We start from the raw sequence: 22,688 nt of genomic DNA on the forward strand, positions 1-22,688 counted from the left end.
CAAGTAACTGCACTTGGCTACTCCTCCTTTGACTTTTTCTTTGCAGGGAACTAAGATCGAAATCAGCAGGGGAAAAAGGTTCCTTGTGCTGATGTTTGGGACAGTGTGTCCAGCTCCATGAGCCAGTGCCAGCTGCAAGACAGGAGCAGTCCTCTTCCACTAATGAGAAATTCCTCCTACCCTCTCTTTCTGGTCAGAAAATTTTGTCTTAAATTTCTTTGAGACAAAGACCTAATTCTGCTCTTACTGCCTGCAGTTTCAACTCTGCCTCCTGTGCACTGCTCAAAATTGCCATAGAGAGGGCAAAACTGGTGCTGCCGTTAAAAAAGAAGAAAAGTATCCCAGAATAATAAAGACTGGAACAAACAAATTGCAGCAGCGCTTTGTGAGTGCCCAGGTCTGTTCAGAGCAGGATGCCAAGTCCCGTGTCAGCAGGGTAGAGAGGGTTGGGATCGAGACCAGCTTTAGACAAACAGGCCGCATCTCCACCATGAGTTTAGAGCTGAAGTGCTCTCCCACAGCTGCCCTTGCTGGTTTGCTCCTAGTACAGCACTGACTTCCGTCAGTCCTTGGGCGGCATACAGGGAGCAGCATTCCCAATGACTTTACGGTTGAGTTAACCATTTTGGAGGAGAAAAGCCATATGGACATAAGCTCCATATGGAAAGTAGCCATGGCCTTGGGTGCTGAGTTGCAGAGCATCCCTGGGAGGTGAACCCCAGCCGTGACGCTTGCCCGGAGCAGGGATACTCTATAGGTGAGTGCAAACATGTAACGCAAATCCCGTGTGCCATAACACGGAGTCACCACACGAATAAATAGGAGCATGGGTCCCTCGATTGTCTGTGTGTACCTGGGATGCTGTTGACACTGAATAAGCAAATGGCTGCAAACTTACCGGCTGCTCCTCCTGAGTCCTTGGATTAAGCCCTGGTTTGCAATGCATCATTTAAGAGGTTGCAAATATTTTCCGTGTGTTGAAAGAAAATTATAAACAGATTGAGCCTGGGTACAGTAGATCCACTGGACTAGATTTGACTAAGAAAAGCTTTCGATTAAAGAATGAGGCTTAAGGGGGATGGGGAGTGAGCTGGCACAGAGGGAAATTTTGTCATTTTAATGAAAAAATTTTTGTGGAAGTATACTCTCTGCAAACGTGGAAGGAGAGAATCCTTGTGCAGGAAAGCACTTGATGTAAACCGGTATCTACTAAAGCAGTCCATCTCCTGAATATAACAAAAGTAACTATGAAATTGCAAAACAGCACGCCCTGCATTTTCATGGGGAAATGTGCTGTATTCAGTCATATGAATTACTGCGTGGGCTCAATTTTCAGTGCAATCAATCCATGGGAAACAAAAGGGCTGCAGGGGAAATATAAAAAGACAGTCAGCTAATAGGAGCCAGATTCAATAAAACTGTGTCTGCCTTCAGTGAACGGCGAGGCAGCGGTGTGTCCATTCCCAAGGCATGCGATGGGTCAGGCAAAGGGTGTAGGGCTGAGAGGGGCTTGGAGCAACACCCTGTGTATGTATAGATATGTATATATACACACATATATATATGAGGAATACAACTCCTATTCTGAGAAACTAGGAAAGAAGGGGGTTTAATTCAAGTTTTTCTGTGCAGTGTTCAGGGTGTCATCTCACAGCAGGTTGTTGTGTGATGGCACTTCTGCCGGTGCAACTTCTACGTGCCATACCTCCTTCCCCGCTGTGCCATGAGTCACGGACTCTCCAATTCAGTACGGTACCAGGGCGTTTTCCTCGCCCCGCTGTCAGCCTGGCACTGCTGCTCTGGTCCCTCTCTGCTGGCAGCAAGCAGCAAGCTCCAGGGCTGCTGGTACAGCCAGGGGGTCTCCTGGGTGGACTTCAGACCCTGGGTGAACTTCACCTTTACTGCAGAGTTTCAGTTTAATGCCAATATTTTAGCAAGCTATTTGGTCTGTTTCCCTAGCACTTAATAGGGGGATTATCTGGTTTATTTTTTTTCTTCCAAGACTGCTTTTCAGTTTCAAAGTTGAATGTGTTCATTTTTAGTGGTAGCCTTCTCTTCCATTCAGGCTCCAAACTTCCCTAGGAGGTGACTTCATGGCATTATTCAAGCAGATTATTGCTTGGAGTGGCTGCAGCTGAATTACCTAGTGTTCTTATAATGACAAGCTCCCAGTCCATATGTATTTAATGACTGTAATAATTTATTATTTTCCCTTTATTAGGTTTGTTTTTAAAGAAAGTTTTACTGTGCTATTTATGATATGCTAAGTGGTGCAACTTGCTGAAAAAACATATCGCATACATTTTATTTTTTAATAGGTTTTGCTTGTTAAAATGGAAATCTTTTATTTACCCTAGTATGGCAGGTTTTTGCTGACAGTTTTATTATTTCAATTACTCAGACATTTCTTTCCTCTTTTGTTTCCCCAGATACTCCTCCAGGGAGTTTTAATGTGTCCATTCTTTATTTAAGATTGGGTTCAGAACGTGTTATTTCTAGCAGGACAGAGGAAAAGCATAATATAGCAGACATTAAATAGTGGGATGCCAAGGTTTTATTTTCTTTCCCCTTTGAGTTGTGGAATCCTTTCCCCGTCTGTGTCTTCTGGTGATTAATTGCGCTGGTAATCTGTGCACCCTCATCAATAACTGTCTGCTACCAGTGCCGGGCAGAGGCCGTGCTCTGCCTAAAGAGTTTGTGGCTGCTGATAAATGAATATCCATGTATGAGTAAAGGGGGGGGACACCCCTGAGAGCATTTAAAATTACTAGAGACCCAGAGTCCTTTAATGAACTAACGCTCTATAGTTAGTTATTGGCAGTAACTACTGTATGCCTTTCACTCGCTGGTGGGGAAAGGGGAATGGGACCATTCCTCCAGGGCAAAACCCTGGTTGGTGGAGTGAAAGTGAACCCCAAGGGCTCATACTAGTAGGGAGCCTTACAACGTCAGTGGGCCAGCACCAGCAGGAAGGGCAGACCGAATTCACCTATACAAAGTTCGCTAGGGTGGGACAGCGTGGAAGCTGGTGTCTGCTCTCCCTGGCTCTTGCTGGGGTGGAGTTGTGGTTTCCCTCTGCAAGTGCTAGTGAGTCTTTGACCACTGTCTGATGTGTGATGGATTTTATTGTCTATTATAGCATGACTATTTCTGGTTTAGTTCTGTTACTTCTTTTCTTTGCCCCTTGCTACTCTTCTGGTCTCTGAGGCAAAGACCAGTCCTTGGACTATGAAGAAAACAAAACCAAATGCTTGTTGGGACAGTGGAGGAGCCCCCAGGGCTCCAGACGGACGTGTGCTTGGACTGCCTGCGGCTAGTGCGTGGCCTTGGCCATCCTTGAGCGAGGTAGAAAGCACGTTAAAGCGTATCCTCACACTTCTGCATCCCGTCATGTTTTCCAGAGTGTCTGGTGGAGAGCTTTTCGACCGCATCGTCGAGAAAGGTTTCTACACCGAGAAGGATGCCAGCACCCTGATCCGGCAGGTCCTGGATGCTGTCTACTACCTGCACCGAATGGGCATCGTGCACAGGGACCTCAAGGTACGACCGCAGTGTGACTCGAGTGTGACTCAGTCCTCCAGGCAGCGTTAATGAAAGTTGCACAATTATGTGAGTCTAACGCATGAAAATCCAGCCTCCCCTGGGACTGGCTGTTTCACTAAGGTTTTACCATAAGAGGGATGCTCCGCAGGCTCCGTATCCTCCCATCATAATTGGTTTTAATGAGGACTTTGCAATCAATGCTGTTACAATGGGAGTTTTGCACATACCATGTGAGAGAAAAGTCATTCACTAAGACCCAAAACATTACATTAAGGCAGGAAACTCATCTCAGCTGGGATGTAAGTGTTTACTGCTATAAAGTATCTTGAAGATTTGCTGTGCTATATTTACTTTTACTTAATAATAATTAGTAACAATAAATAGTGTGGGAAAGTGGAATGATTTCCTATCGTGCTATTTGGACCAGTGTTTTTGGAGACACTGTTAACAGCAAGGATTCTTCTAAGGAACGTTGCGTGCCAATGTGATTTTTAGATAATTTTCCTTTCAACTGTACTGTGTTATCACATCAAAACCTCTCAGCTTTTCTGGCAAAAAAAAATCCCAAAACATTATTTCTGTATTGTTTCCTTCCTATATCTTAAACTGTCATTAAAAGAAGCAGAAAGGCTTGGATTTCATAACACAGCTAAATGTCCCCATCTTTAGTATCTTAAGTAATAAATTAGCAGAAGGCATTAGAAAAAGATACAAATGTCAAAAGAAAACTGTGGTTTCAGTTCCTGAGCTAGTTAATGCTATCAGTGTTTACTGCCAGAAATTAAGAATTCAGTGAATGAGATAACACCTCTGGTTGTGTTTTGGAGGGATGCTCCAAACAGGAGTTGCCTTGGATGTTGATGCTGTGGCCTTGAAGTGTCCCCATGTAAGAAGACAGTGGAATGTGGCTAAACAGGTCATATTATGTAAAGGCTTAACGAACATTAATACAGTCAAGAGCCACAAAGACGGGGGGTTTTTCTTTTTTTTTTTTACTTCTTAAATACCTTTTTCTAGTAAATGTATTTTTAAATTAGTTGTATTTTTAATACAGTCTAACATTAAACTGCAGGTTTGCAATTTTTGGCAAGTCCTCTTAGTGAAGATCGTAGTGCCGGTAATATGACCTCATTGTTTTGCCTTAAGATGGATGAAAAGTTGTAGTAATGAGAGATACTATTTATTTGCTTTTTATCTCCTCCAAATTAAGTGCTGATGTGAAATGCTGCATGCAGTAAAATAATTATTCCAAGATGTGATGCAGCGGGGCCAAAACAGAGCCTGTTACCCGTGTCGCCACTGGCACCAAGGTGGAGCCGTGCCCAAGACAGGCAGACATGGCCTCGTTTTGTGAAAACTTTAACACGGTCTTTTCCTTCTGCCACTCTTTGACTCCAGATGTGACTCTTTTTGCTGTGTAGAGATTCTTCCCCTGGGATTGCGAGCTTTTCCACACCTTACTGCTGCAAGGGACTTTCCTCAGTCCTGGACACCTCTGCCAGAAGTGGGCATCCTGTGATCTTCACTTTAAAAGAGAGTAGATTAATAGATAGTAGAAATATATTTTTTAAAGTATTGGTTTGGCACATTTTTAAGGCAGAACCTTGAATCCACTGAAGGAAAAGATACACTGATGTCTGCAAATAATATTTCCTCAGTGTTGTGCAGTTTAGTCCTGACAGTCCCAAATAACGGGTTTTCTGTAAGGAGGCACTGGTTAGTCTTCCATCTCCTACAGTCTTCACATGTTGCCCTCAGTTCCCATTCATTTCTTGCTCTTACGCTGAAGTACATAGAAATATTCTCGTATTTATTAGAGTTCCATCGCATTTCAGTATGGACGTGTTGTTTAGTATTTTAACATGATCAGCTTTCTCTCAAGTTCAATTTGCAGGAAATAGCTTCAGGCTTCTTTCTGCAGCCAGAGGTTTTGGAGGGAGGTCTGAGTCCTCTTAATTCAGATATTCAATTGTACAAGCTCTTAATATTCCTGCCTTTATAATTTAAAGGAAGGCTGTAGCTCTCGCTTTAAAACAGATTAATCTTATTAAAAAGTTCCTATAATAAAATATGAGATCTGGTAATTGGGAAGCGGATTCATCTACAAATTACTTTCAGAGTTTATGTAAGGACATGCTGAATTTAGATCAAACCAACCTTCTCCAGCGGTATTTTGGGGCAAAGGCTAGCTCTTTCTCTCTTTCTTTCTTTCTTTCTTTTTGTTTGGAAGTCTTTGTCAGTACCATATCAATTGTTAAAATGACTCATAAAATATGGTATATGAGGAACACCTGCTGTGAATTTCTGTTAGCACAAACATACCAGGATGGCAAAAATAGGGATATAATAAGGCTTTTTATGATCTCAAAATACCAAGATAAGTGCAAGTTTCGAATTGTGATCCCCCAAAATGAAACTCTGGGAAAGAATCCACTCCACAAAAATACAACCCTTGAAACATCTATAACAATTATTTATTGTAATTGTGTGTTATTCAGATACCAAAATAGTACTTGCTGTAGTTGGGAAAAGCAGATCTGTGCTCCAAGTCTCTAATCGAAATAATGCAGCAGCAGATAACAAGAGATGGCAGCAGATGAAGTCCAGGGAAGTCCAGGATGTACAAAAGGACTGAAAGGCTCGAGCAGCTCTGCTTTGTACAGAGCCACCTCGTTAACGCTTTTTGAGTTAACCAGCTTGAAGAACCAGAGTTCTTTTAAACAGGTTTTAAACTTTAAAGTTTAAGTTTTAAATGGGTGGGTTTCTTGGCCTTACTAAATATGAGTAAGTGGTGGCCTGAGGTGAGTTAGCAGAAATCATTGGGAAATAATTGTCTTTCCCTTAATACCAGCTCTACCAACCCCTCAGCAGATCAGAAGTGCACTAGTAAAAATCAGGAGTAGTTCCAACCAAGGGCAGACCGTGGCATAAAACTGACTGACGTGGTGCCTAAAAACAGTGTCAGCATTATAATGGAGAGATAAAACACTGGACTTACGAGGTATCATGAGAAAGAAACATAAATGGTACACCTTCATAATCATTTTTATGAACAAAATCATTTCCCTTTTTGCCTCAGTCCCAGCTGGCTCACAGTTGTGGATTCAGCTTGTAGATCCTCTCATGGCCATCATGTGCCATCGATAAAGCCATCACTACGTGGCTTCATGCTGGGGCTGGGGAGCCAGAAAGTGCTTTAACCTCCACTTGAAGCTGAACGGGAACCTCAGAGTAGGGTGGAGGGGATGTCTCCCCCCGGCACTTCTTCGTCCCTGCTTTCCCTAGAGGAGGTTACGGCGATGGAGGAGGGAAGACAGATGCTGGTGCTGCTGCAGTGCAATTGCTCCTCCTTACAAATCCAAGCTTGGATGTGTCCCAAGGAGTTTGATGATGTTGTGTGGCCGTGGCCCCAGCTGCTTCTCGCCATTTCCTGGAGCACACGGTGGGCTGGTAGACAAAGTGTGTTGCATGTGGGTAGGTGTTTGTACCAGCTTCTGGGCAAAAGTCTACACCAGGGTTATGTTGCAACATTGGGTATCCGTCACTTTTATACATGAAGACCCCAAGGTCTGGGTGGTGCAATGGTACCCCGTTACCACCAGCCTGTCAGAGTGCCAGCAGATGCTGGACCTTTTTGCAAGCCCAGGTATTAATTAGGGGAAGAAGCGTGCTCTCACAGCACCTAGTGAGAGCTTTACTGTGTAGCAGTAGCACATTCAAAACACATGGATGGAGGACTGTGCTGTAGCAGATGGAGTTTGGTTGGGCTCTCCAACCTGCCTGATGTCAGTATAAAGTCACAGGGCTTTGCGGACTGACTCTTGTTTTCTCTCAGCATAAACAAGTTGCTGAGCTTCGTTCTGTGGTATTTTTTCCTAATCAGCTCTAGCTAAAACATCCCTGCTGCAACTCTGTTAACTGTAAAGGCATTTCCTCCCTCACAGCAGTTTATTTCCAGTAGAGAAGATACAAAAATTCTCTAATACCTACTGTTTTCCTTTTTATTTTTTTAAATGCCGTATAAAAATTTTTCATTACACTACCTGGATTTACCATATTTACCTGCTTTCAGATGAATCCTTCTGTTTTATCACTCTGAAGTGATGGTATGTTGGACATACCTCACGAGTAAAGGATGAGCCTTAGTTCTTATTTGGAGTGCCAAAGGAGAAGTTTGTTATCCCAGGAAAGTTACTCAAAGCTCAAGGTGTCAGCTTCTTCCATCAGTCACCATACAGGAGTCTGGAGAGGTTTTCCATATAGGTTGTAGGAGCAACTCTTTAGGATTTAGGGGAACCAAATTATATTAGTGTATGATGTAACTAATGATTTTTATTAAATGCAAAGCATCAGCCAACAGATGTTGTTACTGGACTTACATATTCAAAACCCACTTTGCTTGTTCTCCTTTCTAGCCTGAGAACCTGCTTTACTACAGCCAGGATGAAGAGTCAAAAATCATGATCAGTGACTTTGGATTGTCAAAGATGGAGGGTAAAGGAGATGTGATGTCCACAGCCTGCGGGACTCCTGGCTACGTTGGTAAGAGGTTTGGTTATACTGTCCGTCCGCTCTTCCCAGCTGCAATACAGATGCATAGTGAAAAGGCAATAATACTTGTTTTCCAGTGCCACTACATAGTGCGCGTGAGATTTTACAGGTGTTCGTTAGAAATAGAGATTTCAGAAGTTGCTGGTGCTCTGCCTTTTGTGCTCTTCTCTTTTGGGTCTGCATCCTGCAATTCAGCTCAGGGTTTGTGGGATTCACTTTCATGATTTTAATCCTTTGCAAAATGAGTTTTCTCAAAGACACTGCTTGTAGCTAAATTAGGAGCATGTGAAGAATATCCTCAAACACATCGATTCTGCAAGCACCTATAAAACCAAGAAGCTTTACCTAATGTAACATTATTTTAATCATAAAAGATAGCATTTGCCAGATTCCCCTGACAGAAGACAGTAGAATGCAAGAGCTACGTTTATTCAGACACGTTCAGTCATCCTCTGTTAAAACCATGACTCCTAGATGTCAGTGTGCAAAAGCTCTTTAGATCCTCGGGCCTTTCTGGGCAGTATCAAATTGTTTCCTATCATTTATTTTTTGCTCTTTTGTCCATTAGGTAGTCGTTGTACCAGGCTACTGATTAGCCGTGTGTTTACCAGCATACTTGTAAAAAAGTTAAAGTAACTGAATGTGAGAATTATATGGCAGGTGATGACAGGATCTGTTTGAACAAACACTATTTAAAAGGCTCACTTCATGCATGAGATGGATCCAGCAAGCCTGTGCCGCCTACAATACCTAGCTAGTCAGCTGAAACAGTAAAATTAATCTCTGGGGTATCCATGAAATCCATGAAACTAAAGTGACAGTGGCTTCCCCAGGGATAGATTTGTCTCACATCTTTCTGGTAGGAAAGACCTGATGTTTTCCAGCAGTCAGAGAGAGGCTCCTTTTGCTTTGCAGCTGCCACCTCACCTGTGTTTTCATACCTCTGATGATACCATGGTACTACGAGAACTCAAACAGATGATGTGGTTATGACACAGTGATCCAGATTTGTCCCAGGAATACCTTTTTCCAGGCATTATCTTCCCACTGCACAGGCACGCTCTATCCTGATAACATCAGGAAAAGAACAGATTTCTTTCGTTTCCCATCGTGAAGCCGTCAGCCCATCTTTTTTTTATTTTAAGACATGTGAGTCAGGATGCACTCTGTACAGCCTGAATGGCTGTCTTGTATAATCCTGGACTGGAAATCTTCTTCCAAAGCACTAGCGGGAATTGAGCTGAGACAGCAATTTTCATAATTTTTGCTGTCAGCTCTTCTGTCATTAGTTAACATGTTTTATTTTGTTCTGAAGTGGGCACTGACTAGAATAAGTCTGCGAGATGCAGGGAAGTTCAGATGATGTTTGCTGAAGCGCTGATGAAAATGAGGGAGTGTGACTCTGCTTGGGCACCAAGTGATCTCATATGGCCTCTCAGCATAGCCATTTACATAAGAAAACTGGCTATTTTGGAGAGGAAGCTCTTGGAGCATGTGACATGAATTCTAGTGCTTTGAGAGATGTTTGAGAGCTCTCCTTACTCATGGTCTGGGTGCTGATAGCTACACAAGTGCCTCCAGGCCCATTGTTACCTTACTGAACACAGGATTTACTCATCACGGTTCAAGAGGTCACAGCAGCTTATTTCTAAAGTGCTGACAGGAGTTTTTCCCCTCTCTCACAAAGAAAAACTTCTTTAAATATTTGTTCTATTTCTTTTTTGCACAGGAGATGGCTCCTCTTTAGTGCTGCTTTTCTTTTTTTTAATATAATTGGTTGCCCAGACAACATTTTCCAAGCACAGAAAATTTTTGTTGTCAGTCGCTGTGGTGATGCCCACAAATGGGCCTCCGTGAGTGTTATACCTGATGACACGGCTTCTGCATACGTGGTCTGCAATTTGTCCACATCCAAAAGCTTTCAAGCCTTCCAGCGTCGCTCCAATTTGCAGCACCTGCCTAATGCCCTCAGATAAATGTAAGAGTCCTTCCTCCTAATGGCACAACATGAATACGTGTCCTCATCTGGATTGTGGCAGACACGGGCCACAGTGCTGGCCCATGAAATGTCCTCTCTGCCAACTCTTTCTGGTTTTTTTTTCCATTTTACCTGGCGTTGAAGTAACACTCAGAGATCCATCACTTACAACACAATTCCTGGCACTTTTCTTTAAAGATATGTAGAACATCCCATTTTCTAAGATATGTTGAGGAATTAATTATTTTTGTCATTTAACCACTTTGCTTTTTAATTCCTGGAAAAAAGTTAGGCACCTATCACATGCCAAATGCACCAGGGCTCTGTTAAGAAGTCATTAACATCTGCTACTATTTATACTTCTTTACCTCCAGAAACGGATCCAGTTGGACCCTGCTGTGCAAAGTGCTAGACAAGGTTCTGACTTGGTAGCAGACCTGATCTTAACTCGGGTCTGCTGCCCTGTGCAAGCATTTGCAAGTATGCAAGGCCCCCTGCCATTTCTATCTAATTTCCCTGGTTAGGATATACTTTCAACTCTCTGTGTTTCAGTTTTTAACTCAACTTTTCTTAGTTTCAGCTCCAAAGAACAGTGGTACCTGAGACACTAAATTCCTGTTTATGTGGTTCAGAAATTCATCAAATAAGTGAGGGTGTAATTATAATTAATCTTCTTAATAAATACCAGTTTTCTTTCTGAAAATCAAAGTATTACTTATCAAATTAGAGTATATCTAAAATGTGCATAACCAGTAGCGCATTAGCACATCACCTTTTAAGGCTCTGCCTTACAGATTAAATTACTGTCAGCAGTTCAGAGATCTCATTCTTTCAGGAGTTTTGTCAGAGATTTTGGTCCTATGGTGAAAAGATGACAGGATAATTTAACCCAATTAGACTTAGTTGAGGCACTTTTGTTAAGATGCAAGTCTAAATGTTTACTTACTGAAGAGGGGGTCTGATAATGCAACCTCTTCTAATGAAAAGGACTTCTGTTTTTTTACCTGCTTAGGATTCTTATCTCTCTCCATTTCAAATGGACTGAGTCTAGGTGATGAACTGGGACTAGACTTACCTAAACTAGGTAAGATGAGGCAGCTTGTGTGGCTCATTTCATTGCAAATTAGGTGTGTGGACTGGCTTGTATGGATCCCACCCCGTCTTCTAGACTAGAGAAGTGGTGTTTTCAAAACCCTGAGTGATCTGTGTGATTATGGGCAAGATCTGTATAAGCCATTAGCAATCTGTCATGGGCTGCTCAGCTTGAGACTGTTTATAAGAACTCGATTTTGATGAAGGAGGTATTCAAAACTGCCTGAAAATGAGTCATCCTTGAGGTGTGTCAAGTTGGGCACTCACCAGGAGGTGACTCCAGTCACTCAGCAAATTCCTCTAAAGAGATTTTGGCTGTTTGGGACTTACGTCTTGCTGACTGACTTTCCGTGAGAGTTGGTCTCTCAAAAGCTTTGGTTACTTCTGCAGATAGGACTTAGGCTCGCAAAACGCTTATGAGCATTGAAAAAAGTTTGGAAAAAATGTTAGAAAGCCTGTCTCAGGCAATCTGATCTCCTTTTGCAGAAATGCTGAATTATGAACTGTGTTTGTGGCAGGCTAATATCTTAATCCTACTGAGATTTAAAATTCTTGCTCTGAGTCCCAACCCAACTTCAAGTAAAATTTTCTTGTATTTCCCTGTTGTAGGGATTGGGCTGGACCCTGGATGTGTAGTTGGTCCCTGTACACCCCACCTCACTCACTGTTTTTATTCTCCATAGTGCGTTTATGAAAGGTCATTTCACACCTTTCAGCTCTGCCAGAAATCCAGTAGCAATTTCAGATCATATCAAAGCTGTGCATTTCTCTTAGCCCTGCGCAAGACCAAAGCATTTAAGTAAGCAATAGATTTCCATGTTGAATTTTGACTTATTTGGTATCCTTTGAGTCAAAGGTTTGAATATATTCAATAAGCCTTTGGAATATCCTTATTAGCAAAAAGCAACCCCAGGAGTTGTTTAGGCAGTAACATGAGTAATAAAGTAAAAATAAAGCACGGGAACTGCTCTCATCAGGGTTTGCTCAGGCACAAGCTCATGACAGTGTGATCGCTCAGCTCCATTGCTGTATCCTGAAATGGGGTTTGCTTGCATGTAGCTGCATTATGTTCCATGACAGCTATCTAAATCTGACTCAGTAACGTGAAATAGGGACAACAGGAGCACAAGAAGCCAGCAATGCTGCACTGAAACCCTGCTGTCCTTCGGAAACAGCCCCAAACTGCAAAGACTTGGCCAACCAGAACAAGATGAGCACTGGAGGACTGTGTGAAAGTGGGAAAGAAGTTGTTTTCATCCCAGGAGTCAGTGGAATAGGGACTCTGGTCTTGTGGTGAAGCTGCTTCATGTGCCTCTTAGCCTGTTTGTACCATGAGGAAGATGCTTTATATGGGGGCAGGGGAGCTCACACTGCTCTTGCACCGTCTTTGGCTTCAGGAGAGGGGCTGGGTTGGCCCTTCATGCATCCAACCATCTTCTCAATGGTGCAGGGTTGTTCCTCTCTGTCCATCTTCTTGAGGTGGTACCTTCGAGTCCTAAGCAACGGGGCTGGCACCATCTCTCTTTGGTGTCCCTTACAAACTCTGCCCGTTACTCACCTTCCCTCTCAGATTTCATGGCCATCTTGTACCTGTGCAGCCCATTCATGTTTCCCCTTCTTTACTTGCAGGACCTGCCTACGTGATGGAAACTGGCACTAAAATAGTTACCAGCTGAACTACTAGTCCTGGCTTGCACCAGACCAATTTGCTGGGCCAGTTGAGCTGTGTCCCTGCCCAATGTAAGCAGGTCCCTGGTTATTTTAACCCTGTTTAGATCTTTTTTTTCCTCCCACATTTACAGCAGCCTGCTGATTTGTCACTCCTATGGGGATCTTCAAAACCATCACCCTTTGTTTGAATGCCTCGTTCCTTCTGGCATGCAGCTTGTGGGAAGCCATATAAACCACAGAAAATAGCATTAGACTGAGTTTTTGTGAGACAGCAAAATCTGCTGGGAGTAGCACTGTCATGGGAGTGAAGGAGAATTGCTTTTAAGTATGAGGCTGGTATGAAGAACAGGCACCCTCATGACTTGTACAGTTGGTTCAACAGACTTAAAGTATCAGAGCAATCCCCATCACTTGAACTCTTGGCAAGAACATGGATTGCTGGTTTTGGCATCCAGCAGCTGCATTTTCAAGGAGCTTATTAGCATAGCTGTGCTCACTGGGGGTAATGGCATAGTGCTCTGAAAGGTTTCCAAATGTTCCTGTTCTGTACCTTTTCTTAAAACCTCCATTTGAAACAAGCCTTGTAATTTTTTCTCTTATTAAAAATAAAACATAACTAAACAAAAAAAACTCCTAACCATAAAACAGCAGATCATCTGGCTTGGAAGTGGAGTGCCCTGGGAAGCACATCTTCATGTACCTGCAGGTGGGATGAGGCCCTGGGACCACTACCCAACATTTTATCTGCCACATTTGACCTGTTGGAGCGGGTCCAGAGGAGGGTCACAAAAATGGTCAGGGGGATGGAACACCTCTCCTATGAAGAAAGGCTGAGAGAGTTGGGGTTGTTCAGCCTAGAGAAGAGAAGGCTTTGGGGAGACCTTCTTGCAGCCTATCAGTACTTAAAGGGGGCTTCTAAAAAAGATGGCGGCAAACTTTTGAGCAGGGCCTGTTGCGACAGAACAAGGGGGAATGGCTTTAAACTAAAGGGGGGTAGATATAAACTAGATATAAGGAGGAAATTTTTTACGCTGAGGGTGGTGAAACGCTGGCACAGGTTGCCCAGAGAGGTGGTGGATGCCCCATCCCTGGAAACATTCCAGGTCAGGTTGGACAGGGCTCTGAGCAACCTGATCTAGTTGAAGATGTCCCTGCCCACGGCAGGGGGGTTGGACTAGATGACCTTTAGAGGTCCCTTCCAACCCAAACTATTCTATGATTCTATGACATGTTGCTGGTAGCAATGCTGATTTGGCCTGAAACACCGTTCCTGGATGTGAAGCACCCACAGGGCAATATACTGGGGAAAGGTCCAGGTTTGCTTTGTTGACTTCCCCATCTCTGGATGACTGCTGCATAGCATTTGAGCCCACAATGATTCCCTGGGGAGGTGCGATACTGGAAGCTCAGCTGGCATTTCCCCAGTGCCAGAAATGGGAGCTTTGATTTTCCCATTCTCCTTATTGCTGTTTTGTCTCCTCAGTCGTCTGTGTTGATCCTTTAATGCCGTCAGCTCTTGGATTTTTTTCATTGCGTCTCCTGCTTTTGCCTCTTGGCACTGATCTGCTGTCATTTCTGAGAGCTCCTCTGACTTGTTTTTCAGCTCATTAAATATTTCCGTCTTTTCCATATGTCAGAGACAGATGATGCTTAGCTATATTCTCCTGCTCCTGTTGCATGTCTGCTCTTTGGAACAAAACCCAAAAGCAGCCATTTGGCTTTAAAATAATTATTTAAACCTCCTGCCTTTCTTCATTAAAGTTTACCAAAGGGGAGGTAACAGCCTTACATTTGCTTTGGGCTTGATTCTGCGGTCTTCTTACCTGCTTCACAGCCACCATCTGCAGCAGCAACTGTCTGTTATCAGTGCTCCTCACTGCTTTAAAACAGAGAGAAGTGCCCCAGCACAGCTTTGATGTTTTAACAGGGAGAATCTTTATATAGTTCACATTCCCTTGCCTCAGATTTGTTTTCTGTTATGTTAATGTGGCATATCTGTATAATGTCAGGAGCTCACTAGGATCTGTGGTGCTCAGGAGCCATTTGCGTAATATTTTCTTTGGGGGATATAAGATGTATAATGTTTACCAGTCTTGAAAATGATGCAAACAGGAGCAGACAGTCAAAGGTAGAAGGGATATGCGAACAAAATATTGGGAATTTGGAAGGACTGGAGAGTTGGAAGACATCTAATCACCTAAGGACAAGGGAAAATGAACTCCCTTCTTCAGCATAATTTGTCACAAAATTTAGTCACAAGAGATGGGACAAAAAAGGAAACAGAGTCTCACAAACCCTATTTGATGCATATTTTGAAAAAAGATTCTTTTTAGAGGAAAACTTGGAGGCAAGTTTTGATGAATCAGGAAAGAAAGAGTCAGGTTAGGGGACACAAGGGTTGTCTGGGAAGGTTGTCTTGAGCAACTTTGAGGTGCAACTGTTTTATACAAGAAAAATGTAAATTTGCCAGACTCTGCAAACTCACCAGGTGATCTGGGAGGCATTGGCAGGCCAAATAGGATGGCTATCCAGTGCTTTATTTTTTTATCCCGAGTTCTTCTTCAAATTCACCCCCGCCAGACTAGCACCAACCTGACACACACACCCTGACCTAGCCGTTGGGAAAGGAGTTACCTTTTGGGCACCAACTGAAGATGCCTTTTATATTTCCACACCTCTGTCCCCTATTGTAGTAAGAAGATTTTAACCTTTATCTTGATAGACTACAGCAGTGTGGGTGTAGTCTCGGGAATTGGGGTGCAGGTTTCTGCCAAGCAGCTGGGGCCAAGTTGGGAGCCGTTCATGCTAGGTACAGTGGAAAGAAACCTCCTTTGGCACATAGTGGATAGGTGTTGGAGTATTCACACATTACAACAGTGTATTAGGAATAACAATAGATGGACAGAACTATCATTTTAATTTCTTATACATGCAGTGGTCCCAGTTTGCTGGATGACTTGAAGATTGGGGTAATATTTACCCTGTGCTGCAGATTGGGGCATATCCCAATCTTCAAGAGTATTCATAACCTGGCTGCCAGCTATACTTTTCCCACGTTCCCCTGGATTTTCTTCCTTTTTACAACGTCTCCCCAGTGTGACTTGACCCTTTCCATCATTCTGCTGCTTCTGGAAATGCAACATGGATGCCCTCATCTGCCTCGTGCACTGTCTTCCCTTCAATCCCTACTATAAGCTCTCATGCCCAAGCACCAGAAAGTCTTTTCTGTTTCTCATTATTGCTTTCTGTTCCCTTCCTTTCTGGCAATTTTGACCTTAGTTTTGTTGACTTGTCTAGCTTAAGAAGCTAACTCTTTGAAGAGTCCTTACCAGTACACCAAAGCATATGTAGCAACTAAATGTGAGGCTCGTTTTAATAGATTTATGTGCTTCACAAATTTTTCGCTATTCTTCAAGTAACTAACTGATGTTGGTAGGACTCCTAGTAGAGGAAGGTGTAACCCCAAAGAAATATTTTTGCTGGAACTTGCCCCTTCATGATTCTTTTGCAGCGTTCGAACTCCAAAGTACTCAAAGGAAATACTGTGCTTTTTAAAACCCAGTGTGGCAAGTCTGCTTTAGGAGTGCCACAAACAATGATTTCTTGCATTATTGTGGACATTTTGCTTTGAAAAAAGCAAAAGCTTCTTTACATGAAAAAGATTAGTCACAGAGTTTTAAAATTTAGGTTTAAGCATTTGTACTGAAAGTTCCCAACAGGGAAAATATAATACACCAGGCTCCCAAACAAAAAATGCACCTTTTTAACTCTCACTGGTGTAAAAAAGGAAAGCAGACCCACAAAGAGTTTCAATAAATGCCCAGGCTCTCACTTCTAGCAAAATTCAGGCGATGGTGGCTGAAAGCTATAGAGGCAGAAGGCTCAGTTCCTTTCTGCATGTGTCCAATTCCTGCTATTTTTCATTTCTCCCTCTGAGTTGTCTGTGTTCCCAGAGGCAGAAGGACAAATGACTCCCTCCGACTCTGACATCCAGCAGGCTTTGGAAGGCGGCTGTTGGGAGATATAGTGACAGCTCTCCTTCCTCTCCTGCAGATGTGACTTATCACCTCCCTGACACGCTGCACTTTCTGAGTTGCCTCTTGAAATCTCCAGTTTGGCAGCACGATGCGGTGGAGCTGCAAGGCTGTCAGGGTGAATGTGCATCTCAGCACCGGTGCAAAGCTTGGCCTCGTTTTCCTCCAAGTCTCCTAAAGTTCCTTTGACAGAGAGGTGATGGTCCTCTGCCTCTCACACATTTTTCTGCGCTTGGTTTTGTTTTCTGTCCTTGGAGCCAGAAAATAGGGATTTTGCTCCACTTTAGGAGTCATCCTTCTTTGTGAGAATGTGAGCTTCAAAAACATCAGGATATTCGCAAATGCAAGGGCTGTATGTGGAGGGCAACACAAGGTCTCAGGGAGCTTCAAGTTTCAGGGTCCTACCTCTTGGCCACATTCAAATGTTTGGTCTTGTAATGTGTGCTCATTTGGCTTTTCATTTTCAGCTCCTGAAGTGCTGGCCCAGAAACCCTACAGCAAAGCCGTGGACTGCTGGTCCATTGGGGTCATCGCATACATCCTGTGAGTATCTGTTGGGTTTTCAATCACAGAGTTGGGATTTCATGCAACATGCTCTCCCATCATGTAGTTACCCACTTCGTCTGGTCCAAGAAAGTTCATCTCTGACACTTGTGACCCAGGATCACATGAACCCTGGACACCTGCCAGTTACATAAAGGCTGAAATTTGGGCAGAAGTGGTAGGAAACGAACCAGGACCCTTCAAAAGCAAAAATCCTTGCTCCTGCCTGAATTACACTGTGTGCAATAGTATGGACTTGTCCAGGTTGTGATGTTAGTGAAGCTATTCCCTCCCCTGATCAGGTTAGCTTTGACAAGAAACAAATTTGGCCATGTCCACAGAGCACAGCATCGGGCCCACAGCTGTATCCTGAAGGGCGACCTCTGTCAAAGCGTCACCGTAATGGCTTTTTGTTCCCAGGGGAGGGCACAGAGGGAGATAAGGGGGGAAAAGCTTTTCGTGTACTGCAGTGAATATTCTCACCAAAACATAATACAAAGTATTGAGATTTTTACTGAAAATGAGGGATCATTTTCCTTAACACATCCAACCATCAGGTCCCATAGGAGAGGGTGAGCTAATTTGTGCCCTGTCAGTTCTGTCACTCTTCGATCAAGCCATTAAGCCTCTGCATTCTTGGCTGAGATTTGCTCCTCTAATGGGGCTAATTACTGCTCAAGGGAGTGGGGATTGGTTGCTTGAGAAAGCTACAGGACCAGGATTTTTATGCATTCTCCAAAGTGGTGGATAGATCTCAGAACTCATACGTTTATGGAGGTTTAGTGCCTGTCCTCATTCAGTATCTGCCACCCTTCTTCACAAAGGCTTAATAGGATAATTTAGATTAGAAGGAACCTCAGGAAGTCCTGTCCCTGAGGTCAGACTAGGTTGCCTAGGGCTTTATCCAGTTGGGTCTTGAAATCCTCCGAAGACAGACTGCAAAAGGTCTGTGGGCAACCTGTTCCACTGCTTGACTGTCCTCATGGGGAAAAGGTTTTTTCTTATATCCAGACTTGTCTCCATGAAAGGGGCAGCCAGTACTCTAGATGCGGGTGTACCTTCAGTGCTTGAGCCATGGAAGTAGGTAAGCCAACTCCTGTCCCAGCGACAACACTTGGAAGGATTGGAGAGGTGTCCTGGCCACTGTGGTCACAGGGATGCCCTGGTGCCAGGGGTCGTTAGTGCTGTCCAGAGAAGGGCACCCATAACATTTCTAGGCACCATCATCTGAATCCAGCTCTGTGTGCATGAGCATATGAAATCACTGCTAATATTTGGATTGAGAAGGAAATGCAGAACTTGTTGTCTGTGAACCTGTAGGAAGACTCCCTCTAGCTTAGGGGCCTGTCTTGATGGGGTGGTCTGTGCTCAGGGCTCTGGTCTGTGAGTTCATGCATGTCATTGAAATGACAATTGCGTAGGTTACATCTGCACAGCCTAGCAGACTTTGAAGCAGGAGCTATTCATGTAGATCTTCAAGAAGAGGTCAGGCTTTTGCCATGGGCTGGCCCAGGGTGACCACGCAGAGCACAACAAGCCTGTTCCTTTTGTGCAAGAGAGCACAGAGCTGCTGTGTAGCTGTTGACTGCTGCAGAAACAAATGTCTTTTCATACCAGCATTACCAGTGTTTTCCCTTTTTTTTTATTTTTCTCTTTTACACAACTGTCACAGTTATACAAGACTGAAGGAAAAAGCAGCTCCAATGAGGCACAGCATTAAAGCATTCCTACTTTGTTCCCTTTCTCCTTATGCAAACATTTCATGGCTTGTCAACATGAATAACTTTTTGATGGTGTAGTAGAACTCTTTTTGCCAGGACAAACCTCATTGCTGTGCAATGTTAATTCTTTACATTTTCATTTAGTCTTGAGCATAAGTGATATGCTACCCAAAATAGCTTTTTTATATTAAGATAGTATAGGAGGGCTTTATTTATTTGCATGTACGTTCATTTATTTAAAATAAAGTCCTGCCTAAAAACCATCAGCTTTATGACTGGCTTTCCAATCTACATGAGTATTTCAAAACTTGTTGAGTACACAACTTTGCAGGGGGATGGATTTATCTTGGAGCAACCATCAATAGCAGGATGCAAAAAGCTTTTGCATAACAAAGCAAAAATCAACAGTGCTGATTCTGACTTTGTGGCAAAGCCCAGCGGGACATGCTACGGCAGTGAGGAAGACAGCAGACATGCCAAAATACCTTGGAGGCTGCTTCACACATCACTCCCTAGTGCTCTTTTAGATGGGGATGGTGTGTGCTGACCCAAACTTACCATCTTCCACAAGCAAACCTGAGCATGGAAGGCCTAGGGATTGGCTTTTTTGACGTTTTCAGTCCTTGCCAGCCATGGCACGACAGTCAGGTAGAGTCTCTTCTGTTGCTTTTGTAGTACTTTGCTGAGTACCAGCTTCAGAGAGAGAGAAGAAGGAGGATGCAGGTGGAAGACAGCGGTACGCTGCCTCACTTCCAGGCTCGACCGCTGCCTAGGTTCAGTTTATTGTCAAATATCCACCATGAAAATGTGTGTCCATCTGGTGGCCCACAGGAGGGCTGTGAACTGTTGCATCCTGGTTGCCTGGAGATAAACTTGGCTCTGCTTTCCTCCAAGTTTTCAGTCCCATTCAACCATGGCTCATGCGCCAAAGGTCTTTTTTGCTGGCAGACCTGTTGTTATTTCACTTGTTGCTTTTATGCGTCTTGCTGAGGAATACGGGTGAGACAGTGCTAAGTAATGTGTCCTCTACACCCAGTTTATGAACACATCTTCGATAGGTGGAAGGTTTCGATCTCATCCAAAATCCTTCCCCCTTCCTAAGCAAGGCTGCTCTTTCTGCAAGGTTCAGCTCAGTCGTTTCCTGCTCTGTTTTCCAAATCAGCTTGTGCTGAGCTTGTCAAGCAAGGCATGCACACTCCTCAAATCTAAATTTCCCATTTGCTGTATGGGGAATTCCCAACCCTGAAGCCTTAAATCAGTTTAGTAAGAACAAGTCACTGTGAATTCCTGTTTGCAGGACAAGGAAACCTTTTCAGGGTTTCTGTGCTTTATGTAATAAAGGACTTGATTTGTATTATGTACAGTCAAAATGAATGGCAATAATCCATTGATGTAGAAGGAGCATGGTAATGTGTTTGCCAGACTGTTACTGCTTGGATGGGATTGGGTCTGAGATCAAACCACCTCCTTGAATATTTCTGCATGTGAGCTACATCCTTCAGCTCCTGTTACAGTCAGCGGCACTCCAGGGCTCACTTTGGTTACCCTAACATAGGTGCTTAGCGCTGTTTCAGTCACATACAGTGTCCCACCTGGACTCTATACTGTGGCTGCAGGAAGGTCAGCCCCCATAGCCCCATGGCGTACCTGCCAGCTGGGGACGGGGGTCCTGTGCACTCAACTGCTTCTCCAGTGGCACTGGGCTCTACGTGTGGGCACCTCAACCCAGCCTGGGACGATGCAAGCAGTCATTTCACTGGGATGTGCCATTCAGTTGCCTAAACTTATGCTTTTAGTGCCATGTTGGGGGGTCCGGGACAGCCACGTGGATTTGGCAAGTGTAACGCACTGCGGAGACCTTCCTTCTGGAGTGGCAGATGGAGGCTAAGCGGGAGACCATGGACTGTGTTGAATAGCACCAGATGCCCATGCTGAGGCTACTGGATCACATCCTGCTCTGTACTCGGCCCCCTGCCTTCATCTGCTTTATGGTACATTTGCATCACTCTCCAGTCTCTGTTGACTCCATCTCTACTGACTACAATGAGAGCTTAGAAACCCAGCCCACATCTTACGTGTCCTAATCTTGAACTGGGTCTCATCCTTGCTTCCAGTAATAGCCAGAAACTGCAGATGTGGCCTTGTAAGAAAGTGGATGTCAGGGGTACAGTAACGACAGAGAGGAAGAGGGGTCCTTCCCTAAGCTGGAAGGAAGTAGCCCTGCTGGGGTGTCTGATATCACCAGTGATGGGCACAGGTTTAACATCTAGGTTTGCTGTCTCAGCAGTGCCACACCACCAGAGGCAGCAGAGCCAGCATGCTCAGAGTGCGGCATGGCGCTGAGATGCCACAAGCACCAGCAGCATAGCCACCCTGGTGCAATGCTGGTAGTTAATCCTGCCCTGAGCAGGAGTTATTAATTCCAATATATCACCACACCCACCTGGATATGCCATTTCCAGCTCCACAGTCAGCACGGCTGGAGCTACTTGCACATGCCCAAACCAGTCGGAGACGTATTTATGCATAGGGCAATCCAAGCACATCATCCTGCATCACCTCCCCACCTCTCCCACGAATCCTCACAGCCACTCTGAACAGACTGTTGTCATTTCAGAAGGTGGAAACTCAGGGGAATCCAACACAGAAGCCAGGCATAAATTAAAGATGCTTTGAGCTATTATTACTGCAAGTGGTTTGAGTGCCTCCAGATGCAAGCTCAGTCTCACATGAGAGCCTTCAGTTTATGACACTGGAAGAACAAACTGTTTCTGGGACACCGACGCTCTAGACAAATATTTGTTTCTGTGATATGCAAGGTGAAGGATGTCTTAGGAAGGAATACCTTTGTTTCAGTGCCAGTCTCTAATGCTTCTCGTTAATGACAGCCAGATTGCAGAGGCTGCACCAGTGGAGTTTTTATCAAAACCTGTTTTGCATGAGAAGTCATTATTCACACAAACTAATTTTAGCAGCCTGAAATTTCCTGTTATTCCAGTTGCAATATTTCTCAATTTGAAACAGCCTCATTGTTGAGCTCAGCTTTCTGCTTATCACAAGGTAGTTTTGGTACACGTTCAGCTTAAAAACATAAAGCATAAGAAGAGCAAGAGACTTCACTGGATTCCCAGCAGCTGCATTTTGGACCTGTCTGGGTCACATGAGAGGTTACAAAAGCTTGGGGAGCTAAAATACTGATTGCATGCATACCTGATATGATGAAGATTAAGTTAAATTATGCAAAAAATAGAAGATCATGGTCCAAAGGTGGAAAAGCACCCGGGGCCACAGAATGCTCTGCCTCAGCCCCTGTTTATTCATCCTCAACACCTCCTGTCTCTTCTGCACTAGGCTGAACACATTTTGCCCTGAATTTTCTTCCGATTCTGTTCACTGGTAGGACAAGAGAATTACTGGTTTGTTATTGTTATTTATAAATGAGTATCTGGAGATAAATCTTGGATCATACTTCCCTGTACTTCTTTGCTGCTGAGTTGCTTTTGATTTTCAAGTAGATGTGCATGTAATCATCAATGATGTTTGTATGGAAGGATT

The 22,688-nt window shown here is 43.9% G+C and overlaps 1 protein-coding gene across 2 annotated transcripts in view; it reads left to right on the plus strand.

Annotated features, from left to right (window-relative positions):
• Nucleotides 1–22,688, plus strand: part of CAMK1D (calcium/calmodulin dependent protein kinase ID) — a 238,560-nt gene that overhangs the window by 185,931 nt on the left and 29,941 nt on the right. For both annotated transcript variants that reach the window (XM_076353465.1, XM_076353559.1), the window contains exons 4-6: nucleotides 3,402–3,540; nucleotides 7,959–8,085; nucleotides 17,337–17,412. In XM_076353465.1, coding sequence (XP_076209580.1) covers nucleotides 3,402–3,540; nucleotides 7,959–8,085; nucleotides 17,337–17,412 — 342 coding nt within the window. The remainder of the gene's footprint in view (nucleotides 1–3,401; nucleotides 3,541–7,958; nucleotides 8,086–17,336; nucleotides 17,413–22,688) is intronic.

Source organism: Aptenodytes patagonicus, chromosome 1 (genome assembly GCF_965638725.1).
Source record: "Aptenodytes patagonicus chromosome 1, bAptPat1.pri.cur, whole genome shotgun sequence".
Lineage (NCBI taxonomy): Eukaryota > Metazoa > Chordata > Aves > Sphenisciformes > Spheniscidae > Aptenodytes > Aptenodytes patagonicus.